At 34.7% G+C, this 11,134-nt stretch overlaps 2 protein-coding genes and 1 pseudogene across 2 annotated transcripts; 1 reads left to right on the forward strand and 2 right to left on the reverse strand.

Annotated features, from left to right (window-relative positions):
• Window positions 1–632: 632 nt before the first annotated feature.
• On the reverse strand, window positions 633–991 carry LOC102584583 (NADP-dependent alkenal double bond reductase P2-like). The gene is made up of 2 exons (XM_006363601.2): window positions 798–991; window positions 633–738 (listed from the first exon to the last, which is right to left on the reverse strand). Exons 1-2 carry the CDS (start codon window positions 960–962, stop codon window positions 652–654), a joined length of 252 nt encoding a protein of 83 aa, XP_006363663.1. The 5' UTR covers window positions 963–991; the 3' UTR covers window positions 633–651.
• Window positions 992–2,180: 1,189 nt separating this feature from the next.
• Window positions 2,181–3,774, forward strand: LOC107058167 (2-alkenal reductase (NADP(+)-dependent)-like). The gene is made up of 2 exons (XM_015303541.1): window positions 2,181–2,353; window positions 3,420–3,774. The coding sequence occupies exons 1-2, from the start codon at window positions 2,181–2,183 to the stop codon at window positions 3,772–3,774; spliced, it is 528 nt and encodes a 175-aa protein (XP_015159027.1).
• On the reverse strand, window positions 3,561–6,248 carry LOC102583595 (flavonoid 3'-monooxygenase-like; annotated as a pseudogene).
• Between the last annotated feature and the right edge of the window lie 4,886 nt (window positions 6,249–11,134).

The raw sequence follows: 11,134 nt of genomic DNA on the forward strand, positions 1-11,134 counted from the left end.
AGCCAAACAAAAAAATCATAGTCAAAATATTGTTGTTCTACTTTTTTCTACAGAATTGACCCTAAAAGATGATTTAAATAATTAGTGAACTTAAAAGGGTAAAAATGAAATTATTCTAAAAGCAAAAGGCACATGGACAAAAAAATCCATATGGCAACGCGTATATCACACATCCATGGGTTGTCAGCCTTTAGGGGGTTGTGGCTATCAAATTACCAAGTTGAGGGGGATAATTAAGCTAACGCAAAGTTTGGGTGTACACTGGATAAAATTTGACAAGTTTGGGGGGGCCACGATCTATTTTGCCTTATTCATAATTTCAAGTAGTCTCAAACCGATAAGAGAAAGATTTTCTCAATCCTACAAAGACAATATATATTTCTTTCCCAAATCTATTAGGACAATGGGTTTCCTAAACCAAAAGGGATAATGGGTTTCCTAAATATACAATGGAAAACTCAAGACATAATTAACAGTATTTCTTCCATTAAAGCAAACTTGACATGAAAACCTACTACTTTCAGACTCATAATATTTGATAATTAAATTCAACATTTGTCTATAAATGAGATCTAATCTAAGCTTATTGTATGTGTCTCTGTGTCAAAAGAACAAACAAATAATGTAGATATTCTTGGGCCATAAAAGATATCACCTTTTCAAGGCTCCGGCAAGATCATTTCCTTGTTTGTAGTTAAAAGCATCATCGAAGCCAAGTTGTGATTTTAAAAGATGTACCTGCAAAACACATCATCAATAATGGGCAGTTGCATAGAAAAGCAAAAGTGAAATATTACCTTTTCATCAGTACTAGCACTGCCAACGACATAGCAACCTTTCATTTTCGCAAATTGTCCAACAAGCTGACCAACTCCTCCTGCTGCAGATGAGACATAAACTACATCCCCTTCCTTAGCAGAGCATAGATTATTAAAACCAATATAGGCTGCAAGTCCTGGCATACCTGTAAGTTCATTGTTTCACGTGTATTTTTCAGGAAGAACAATCAGCAATTTGTCCATTCTATTTTTGCAAAACCCAATCTGAAATTTTCAATTGGGCTAATAAACAATAGATTTTGAAGTGAAGTACTCCCTCATTCAGTGGCGGAGCCACCTTACAAGTAGGGGGTTCGGCGAAAAATTATAGTATTTATACATGGTTAAAAGAATTTTTTAGGTATATATAGTAGATGTCGAATCCCCTTCGGCTACTTCGTGTGTCTATTTTGTCACATGGTCGTACGAGTGACAAAAAATTTTCTTTGTTGAGCAAGCGAAATTTGTTGGGTGGCCACAAAAATCAAGCTTTGAATTTTTCTGAGCATTGTATCTTTGTAAGCAAACAAGGGTGAAGTTCAACAAGGAGGCAAAAAACAAGACCAAAGACAAGTTAGACCATATACATTCAGACTTATGGGGTCCAAACAAAGTTCCTTCAAAGAGTGGTGCCACGCATTTTATGTTTTTGATTGACGGTTACTCAAGAATAGTATGAATGTATTTTCTGAAAGAAAAAAATGAGGCATTGCGAACATTTGTTAAATGGAAGACGATGGTTGAGAGACAGACAAAGGAAAGTTAAGCATCTTCGGACCAACAATGGGTTGGAATTTTACAACTCAGAGCTCAATGATTTCTGTAGTAGAGAGGCATAATGTGATACCATACTTGTGTTAGAACAACACAACAAAATGGTGTTGAAGAATATATGAACAAATTACCTCATAATAGGGCATGAAGCGTGCTTTCACACTTGTGTTAGCAAGTACTTTTGGGATGAAACAATCAATACAGCTTGTTATTTGGTCAACAAATCTCCATCCACAACAATTGAGTTCAAAACTCCTTCTAAGGTATGGCCCGATTTGCATTATTCAAATTTGAGAATATTTGGTTGTCCTGTTTATCTTCATATGATGGATGACTAAACTTGAGCCGCGAGCAAATAAGTGTATATTTCTAAGGTATGCAACTGGAGTGAAAGGTTATAGATTGTGCTGCATAGATCGGAAGACTCCAAGGTTAATGGTCAGTAGGTATGTGACATGTAATGAATCTATCTCACTGAACAGTTAGAGAAAAAAGGCAATAGCAGAAACAAGTTGTGGTGTCTATGATCGTGTAAAGCTAAAAGTTGAATTTCCACTAGCTCAACTCAGAAGTTCAGGAGCGGAGGAAATGGAGGAGGTGCAAAACCTTAATCAAGATGATAATGTTGATGCACCTATACAACAACAACCGAATAACATTGCAACATGCAGCGAGAAGAGAGTGATCAACGGACTGAAAAGGTTTGCAAATGTAGTTGATGAAAATCTTTTTGGATATGCAAATTTTGTGGAATTTGCTTTGTCAGTTGCATAGACCATTGACATGCTTGAGTCTACTAGCTATAAATAGGCTATTTGCCTATTTCTAATTCATAAGAAGATAAGTGGGTAGTGGGTTGGTGCTATGGGCGAAGAGATTGAGTCTCTTCACAAGAATCAAACATGGAAGTTTGATTCATTGCCAAAGGGAAAAAAGGTAGTAGATCGCAAAGGGGTTTGTGATGCGAAGAAAGTGTGTACACATGATAATCCGATTGATATGATGACCAAGGTAGTCACTATTAACAAGTTTAGGCATTGCAAACTTGATTGGTGTGTGCAGTACTTAGTAGAGCCCTTTCGAGGGATAAGGGCAAGATAGAGAGATGGTGTTCCTGTTGATAAAGAGAATTCAAGTCACGGGAAAGATTTGTTAATGGTGTATTGAATTTTTCCGTCGTATATTTAGAAAATTCATAATTTCTATTGGTTCAGGAAATACATTGTCCTAATAGATTTGGAAAAGAAAAACATATTGCTCTTGTAGGTTGAGTAAACCTTTCTCTTGTAGATTTGGGATGCATATATAAGGGTTGTAGTTTGGGGGATTCATATGACTATACATCTTTTTTCTTTCATAGTGGAAACGTTCTACTTCTGTCTCGTGGATTAGGCTTAGCCTAACCTTGTTAAATTCTTATGTTATTTTCTTCTTTATTTGCCTTGTGTGTGATTGTGTTAGTTAAGCTACGATATTTCTGTAACAGAAACTCTTCACAACATTACTTTTCTGTGGAATGATTTATTTTTTCGGTCTGCAAAAAGGCATTTACTAAAGGGTATTGACAAATGCTGAAATTAATTATTGAATTTTGTGAGTCAGAAGCAAGTACTTTTCTATGTTAAATTTGGTTAGGTTGAGAAAAAAGTTATTTTTCTGTGGAGTGACATGTTTCTTCATCTGTCTCACTGCAAAATGAAGGACTTTCCAGACTTCAGAGCGCATTGATAAATGTTTAAATTTATTATCAAATTTTATGAGTTTGAAATATGTAATTTAGTACTCTGTAATGATGTGCTTCTCTAATTGTGTGTTTGCAAAGTGAAGGCATTTCCCCAAGGGTATTGATGTTTACTTTGAGAACGTTGGAGGAAATATGCTGGATGAGGTGCTTTTGCACATGAACCTCTATGGTAGGATTGCAGTTTCTGGGATGATCTCTCAGTACAATTTAAAGAAACCAGATGGTATCCACAATTTGTTTTGTCTTATCTCAAAGAGATTACGAATGGAAGGTTTCTCTGAGTTTGACTTCCGGTACAAGGTTCCAGAGTACCTCGAGTTTGCTATTCAGCTAATAAGAGAGAAAAAACTACTTTTTGTAGAAGACATTGCTGAGGGTTTAGAAAATGCTACATCAGCTTTTGTTGGTATTTATCATGGGCGAAATGTTGGAAAATAGATTATTCAAGTTTCAACTGACTGAGAACTTGAAGAATTTGGGTGAAAACAAAAAAATACTGTGTTTCAAAGCAATAAGCTGAGGATGTTGATTTAGTCCTCCTTTTGAGTAAACTGTTATATTATTTATTTTTGTGGTGAAAACGTTGCAGAGTTTCAAAATAGACAGTAGTGTGTATTTTAGAAGCACAAAAGTAACTATGAAAATAAGTGCTTAAAGGCTAAGATTGACTGGGATTTAGGTTTGTCTCCCATGTAATAATTGATTGAAAGATCATATGACACAAAGCCTTTTAGTCCAGTAGACAGTCTTGGTCTAAAATTGTATGTTGTATGCTTGTAAAATAGTAGATAACTCAGCTTGGAGTCTGAAGGTTAAAGTGACCACTTTGAAACTGAAATGACTTCTCTAATATAAGAGTATTCCTCCAGTTGTATTTACACAATTGACAGTCCACCTTTGTTGAAAAGTAGTAGTATATTTTTGTTTCTGTCTTTATGGTGAGAAAGTGCAGTGGTGGCTGTGGATTATTGGAAGTGCTCGTCCAATAGAAATATTAAAGCATAATCGATATAACAACTATTTTTATTCATATGTCTTATTTTGTTCTTGTATAAACTTATCCAAAAACAGAATAGACAAAAACCTAAAAGTTGTTCATGTTTAATAGTAATCCAAAAGTTCCTTCACTTAGGGGAATAGAGATGTGAAGAGAGTCTAGGTTCCAAGATCACAGGAACAGGAAACTTTGGATGTGTTGTGAGCCCATAATGTTCTTCCACACTTATGCTTTCTGTATTCATACCTTGAGGTAATTTCCAGATGAATCCATGCAACATGTTGGCTAAAGTTGCTCGGATAACCTTAAGTCCCAAACTATAGCCAGGGCATCTCCTTCTCCCCGAGCCAAATGGCAAGAAGGAAAAGTTATGTCCATCCATGTCAATGTCCTTTTCTAGGAACCTCTCTGGGAGAAACTCTTCTGCTCTATCCCAGTACTTGGGGTACCTTCCAATGGTCCAAACAGTCACCAGAACGGTCGTTCCTTTCTCTATGTCATAACCAGCCACATTACAATCTTCAATAGCACAATGTGGTGCTAGCATAGTTCCAAGAGGATGTAACCTTAGTGTTTCCTTGAGAATTGCTTCAATGTACAATAGCTATGAACAATCTCTCTCTTCTACCCATATCTCCTTTCCGACAACCTAGTCAAGCTCTTGGATTGCCTTGTCAATAATCCTTGGCTGTCTAAGAAGTTCTTGAAAAGCCCATTGCACTACTGCTGTCAAGCTATCTGTTCCTCCAGTTAGTAGATCGTGCCATAGTTTAGTAAGGTTAGAAGTTGTCTAAAACAAGAGAAAATCTAGAATTGAAAGAAATTAACCTGCATTAATCCTTTGACACAATCATCTGTGAGTTTGAATTCCAAAGTAGGGTCTTGAGCCATCTGCAACAAGACATCCACCATGTCCTTCTCTGCATTCTTCTTAGCCCTGTGGTCATCTAGCACAATGTTGTGGAACTTATCAAAACTTCTTTTCAAAGCCTTCATTTGTTTCACATACCCCTGCAGGTCCAACAAACTGAGTCATGGAATCCAGTCTCCAATGTTAAAAGCACCATTAAGTAAAAACCATTGCTCTACTAGGTGCTGCAAATCTTCCGCCTTAACTGTTGACTCACAAAAGTACTTGTTGCTCAAAACCATCCTTGTCATGCTACAGAGGGTAAATCGTGACAAATGGTCTTTCAGAAAAAATGGCTTCCCAGCAAGAGAATTTAACTGGGAAATAAAGGTATGCCTTTCTTCAACACGAATGTACTCGAACGAGTCTAGCCTTTTTGGCGTAAATATCTCATTCAGGTAAATTCGTTGTGCTTGGCGTCAATAGGGACCATACGGTCCCCATGTCATGTCACAATAGTTATAGCTTGTATACTTTCCACCAGCTAACAGAGGACGGGAGGCGAAATTTGCATCATGTATTTTTAGAAACTGTTTTGCCATTTCAGCAGATGATGCCACAAGAACTGGCCTGGAGCCAAATTTCAGCAGCATCAGCTCTCCATATTTTTTGGAAAGCAAGTCAAAAGATTGATGTGGGATAGGACCAAGTAGGTTCAAATTACCAATGATGGGCCATGGTTTTGGACCCGGTGGTAGCTTCCGGTTAACTGGGCGTCGAGAAGTGGTAATTTTATAGAGAAAAGCTAATACAACTAGTCCTGCCAAGGCTAGAAAAGCCTCCATATTTCATTTTGTGATGAATGATGACAAGTTTATTTAGTATGGCAAATATATTTATAGAAGAAGTAGGTGGGATTTGGAGTTACACTGAAATTGAAACTTTTGACTACGTGTAACCAATTTCTACAGAGTGAAAATGACACTGGTTTGTAAACTTATGTTAAATCATACAACTATGCAGCACTCAGAGCAGAAGATTTGAAAAGTGAGCACTAACATTTTGTATTATAGTGAGTTTGTAGTTTCCTCGAAACTCTACTGCAATGGAAATTAGTGAATTAGACCGTAGAATATTGCAAGGAATTAAATGTATACGACTTTTTAGAGTAATTTGCTATTTGTACCCTAATATAAACGCCCTTTTGTGATTTACACATCAACCTATCATTTTTAATGGTTTGCACCCTATCTTCTTAGATTTTTGCAAAGTTATAAAACATCTCATTTTTCAATTATAACAGGATAAAATAGGAAATTACATATAAACAAAACATAAATTGATTTAAATTTAAAATAAAAGCAATATTAAGTACAAGTTATTTACCGCTTTTTTATTTCCATGAAAATAAAGAATAATTATTTATTGCTACTACTTTTTTTTTTTGGTCTCTAACATTATTATTCCTCGGAGGGGACACTATTAAATTTTAAGATAAGTCTCTTTCATTTTGGCCAAACATTGTTGCTTCCAAGCAGTTGGTATTTGTGGTGTTTAACTAGTGGTGCTGGGCCAGCTGCTACTCCATCAATTTATTACATCTTTTCTTCTTCTGATTTTTATAAGTTGTGACAAGCAAGTTCAAAATTTTGTGGTTCATCTTCTTTTTTTCTTTCTTCTTTAAGTGGAATTTTTTGTTTGTAAGTCAATGAGAATGTTTGTTTCTGTCTTTATTTTTCTGACTTTGTACGTGTATTAAGAAAGAAAGTCCAGAACAATCAATTATATTATTGGTAGAAAGTAATTTAATTATATTTTAATTATATTTTTAAATCCTAACAAATATAATGTTAATTTCTCTATTATCTTTGTAAAAAACTGTAAAAGGATTTTTTTTAATGATTTTACAAAGAACTAAGAAGATTAGGGTGCAAATCATTATAAATAGGAAAAATTACTAGACTATTGTGTTTAAGACTTTAAATTACAAAATATGAATCTACTCCTTTTTATTTACAAGACTAGTTTCTAGAAACGTCTGCCCCTATGTAAATTTTTGTAGATATTAGAATGATTAATTTTCTATGAAAATTGTATGGTTTGAACTTTGGTGAGTAGTTAACATACTTCTAATGAAATCACAAATGACTAAGTTGAGCCCAAATAAAAAACTTACTACAATCATAAATTTACATAAAACTAGTTTTTTGACACGTGCGTTGCACGTGATTACCAAATCCAAAAATATATGTAATGGTAAATAGTATTGCTTATTTAAGCGAAGGTTTGAATAATAAGCTTAGCAAAAAATAATATTGCAGATTCTTTTGCGAATGTTCAATGTGGATCGTCATATATATCTCTTATTCACGCAAACTTATGAAGATGGTGAATGAAAAAATTTATTAGTTAAATGTAATAATGTATATATTTATTTCAATTTGATGAGGTTCAATCATGTAGTTAGTCTTATCTCACTAATATTACGTTATAGACATTATTTGTTTTGTATTTCTTGTCATCTAACCAGATATGTTTTGTATGTGTATTCCACGTTAAATTATTTAGATGTAATATGAACATCTGAAGAGAACATCTACATTTTATATATTCATATATTTTCACATTTGTTGTGAGATATTTAAAAAAAAAGAAGTCGGAACATTTTAAAATAATATATTTTGAAGTTAGAAGATCTTGTTAACTTGATAATACATACCCAAATATAAATATATATCTGCATTAATGAAAACATGTATCTCATAAAATTATCTATTAAATAAATAATAAAAATTAAACTAATACAAACTTCAATTGGCGTTATTGAACTTTTCTTCATCCAAAATACTGAAATATTAAGAAATAGTAAATAAGTAAAACAAAAGGGCAGTGTTTATATAGTAATAACTATTTTGAAGCAAACTTCTTGAGAGTCTAAATAACATAAGCAACATTGATAAATAAAGTCATTCTTTTGTCTTGAGCATCAAAAACAAATCGTGACAATTCTTTAAATTTTGGAAAAAGATATTCAGAGGCATATATATACATCACAGGAGAAATTGTTAACTTAAACAAATAAATTTAGACTACATCATGTTAACTTTGTATATTGGAACATTACATACTAATGTATATATTAAGCGAAAAATAATTATTATATCATCAAAATTATTTTCCTCAAGTACTCGAAGTTATGGAATATACCCTCTTAGGATAGAATGACTTACTTCATCAGAATAGTGGTACCTCATATTCCGCTAAACTTTGAACTCACTCAACGACAATAAATCACACAAAAAGTTTTAAAATGCAAGAAGAAGAGTAGAAGATTAAAAAAATTGTGGTGGAAAATTGATAGGAAGTCTCTCTATTTATAGTCAACAAAGGGTAGTATGAACAAATATTTTTTGTGTCTTATCTGAAAAGTCACAACCCTTGGAAAAGTTACAACTCTTTGGAAAAGTCATAACTTATCTAAAAAGTCACAACTCATCGAAAAATCACAACCCTTTGAAAAAGTCACAACTCATCGAAAAATCACAACCCTTTGAAAAAGTCACAACTCATCGAAAAATCACAACCCTTTGAAAAAGTCACAACTCATCGAAAAATCACAACCCTTTGAAAAAGTCACAACTCATCGAAAAATCACAACCCTTTGAAAAAGTCACAACTCATCGAAAAATCACAACCCTTTGAAAAAGTCACAACTCATCGAAAAAGTCACAACCTAAGTTAAGGGATATTATAGTAATTTAACATTCAAGTTAGGAGTTCATGCTTTTAAAGTAATATAGATTAAGTAACTACAATAGAGAGAAAATACAAAAAATAAATAGAACTCCCTAACCTGAATGTTAAATTACTATAATACTGTAATGTCTCTCAGGGTCATTTCTATGTTTTATGTGTGCTTTTTTTATTTTACCCCTTTTCGTAGATTCTTTATAGCTTGTGTGTGGTACTAGGTTTGGTGGCACGCTCTTCGAGGTGTTCGATTGAGTTTGGTGCGATGTTTTGAGTTTTGGAAGCTTAATGCTTGAAAGAGTTGACTTTAGTCAACATTCGGAGATTCTGATGTTGGATCAAAATTTGTTAACTCCATCAACTCCGGAATGGTCATTTTGGTCTAGTATGATGGTTGGTTTGGATTTTTGGGATGTCGTTTGGAGTTGGTGCGATTAAGCGTTTTAACTTTTAAGTTGTGCCCAAAGTAGAACTTGGGGAAACTTTCTTGGTAAACATGCTCATAATAGAATTTCTTCAACGCGGTTAGCTTTAGAATGCCATGTTTGTTCTAGAACGACCTTTGGTTTGAGTCCCGAGGGTGTCAGAGGTGAGTTTTTAGCTTTTTGGAGTTTTTGTGTTGTTTCTTTGTTGAAGTGTTGACTTTGGTCAACATTTGGATGAGACGACCTTGGATGTCTGTTTCGTCAATTCCGTTGAGTTTGAAATGTCATTTCCAAGTGGTTTGCACTTTTGGTTTGCGTTGCTTGGATTCCGAATGAATTTCGAGGCCTTGTTCGAAGAATTGAACACTTAGCCTTTTTCCTGAAATTTGCTAGTGTCTGGTGCGACAGTTTAAGAGAACTCTTGGTCGCCTGACTCAAATTTTGTCCAAGTCTGGCCTAAGCTGGAAATTCCAAGTTACTACTCAAAAGTTTTCTAGCCCAAATTCCTTCCCCATTGGCTTATCCATAACGATGGGAACATGTTGTTACAATAGATTCCAATTCACCCATCGCTCGTCCCCGAGTGACAAACTAGGAAACTAGGCTAAGGCTAGAATATAGTAGTACCTGAATCATCTAATAACTGGGGATACTTGTCTCGCATGTCCTGATCGATTTCCCAAGTAGCTTCCCCAATCGGACGATGCTTCAATTTAAATTTCACAGACTTAATTTCTTTGGTTCTCAACTTTCGCACATCACGATCAAGGATTGCAATTGGTTTCTCATCATACTGAATATCTTTGTTTGACAAAACTGAGTCCCATTTGATGATATATTCTCTATCCCCATGTTACTTCTTCAACATGGACATTGGATGAACTCCAGATAGGATAGGAGGTAAGGCCAACCTATAAGCTACTGCCCTATATAGTCAAGGATCTCAAATGGGCCAATGTAGCGAGGATTGAGCCTGCCCTTTTTGCTGAATACCATCACCCCTTTTATGGGTGACACTTTCAGAAGATTTTGTTCACCAGCTTGAAATGTCATGTCCCTTTCCTTACGATCTGCATACTCCTTCTTTCGACTCTAAAAAGCTAGAATCTTAGCTTGGATACTCCTCACCTTATCCTGAACATCCTTTACCAACTCCACCCCAAAGGTTTTACATCTCCGGCCTCAAACCATCTTATGTGTAACGTCCCATATTTTGCATATACTAGTTTTATGTGAGTAGTGAGGGTTTGAAATAGGTTTGACAATATTCGAAAGAGGTTTGAGGCTAAATAGAGTAAGTAAAGTATAATTTGTCATAGTAATCAACCTACTTGCTTAAGCTACTGATTCGGATGTCTTACGTAATTAAGTTACTTACGTACATGTGTAGCTTACGTAGAAAGGATGACATAGGTTCTTAATGGTAGATTAACTGCTGACCTACTTAAATAAGTGGTAAGTAGGTGATGCACCTACTTAGGAAATATGTGGACTGCATTTTAAAAGAAAAGGGCAACTAGGTGATGCAGCTACTTAGAGAACTTGTGGTAGAAATTAAGGGAGTGATGTACCTGCTTACTTAAAGTGAGGGACTAGATATTTCTACACATTTCTTAATGTAAAAACGTCCATAAAGGACCCTTAAGAGAATGAAATTCATTTCATATATCTCTCACTTGTTCTACAACAATTTACTCCCAAAAAGAAACCCTAGAAGCTCCAAAGTGCTGGCCTGCAAGTTCACCATTAAAAATCTGAGAAAACCCTTTATTTTTT

This window comes from Solanum tuberosum, unplaced genomic scaffold, assembly GCF_000226075.1.
Source record: "Solanum tuberosum cultivar DM 1-3 516 R44 unplaced genomic scaffold, SolTub_3.0 scf00447, whole genome shotgun sequence".
In the NCBI taxonomy this organism is placed as follows: domain Eukaryota; kingdom Viridiplantae; phylum Streptophyta; class Magnoliopsida; order Solanales; family Solanaceae; genus Solanum; species Solanum tuberosum.

What these genes read in the sequence shown, in the direction of transcription:
- LOC102584583 (XM_006363601.2), bottom strand. Translation starts at nt 962, where the DNA reads ATGCCAGGACTTGCAGCCTATATTGGTTTTAATAATCTATGCTCTGCT. An exon ending in GTGCTAGTACTGATGAAAAG is followed by an intron (nt 739 to 797) that starts GTAATATTTCAC and finishes TGTGTTTTGCAG; the next exon opens with GTACATCTTTTAAAATCACA.
- LOC107058167 (XM_015303541.1), top strand. Translation starts at nt 2,181, where the DNA reads ATGGAGGAGGTGCAAAACCTTAATCAAGATGATAATGTTGATGCACCT. An exon ending in AATTTTGTGGAATTTGCTTT is followed by an intron (nt 2,354 to 3,419) that starts GTCAGTTGCATA and finishes TGCAAAGTGAAG; the next exon opens with GCATTTCCCCAAGGGTATTG.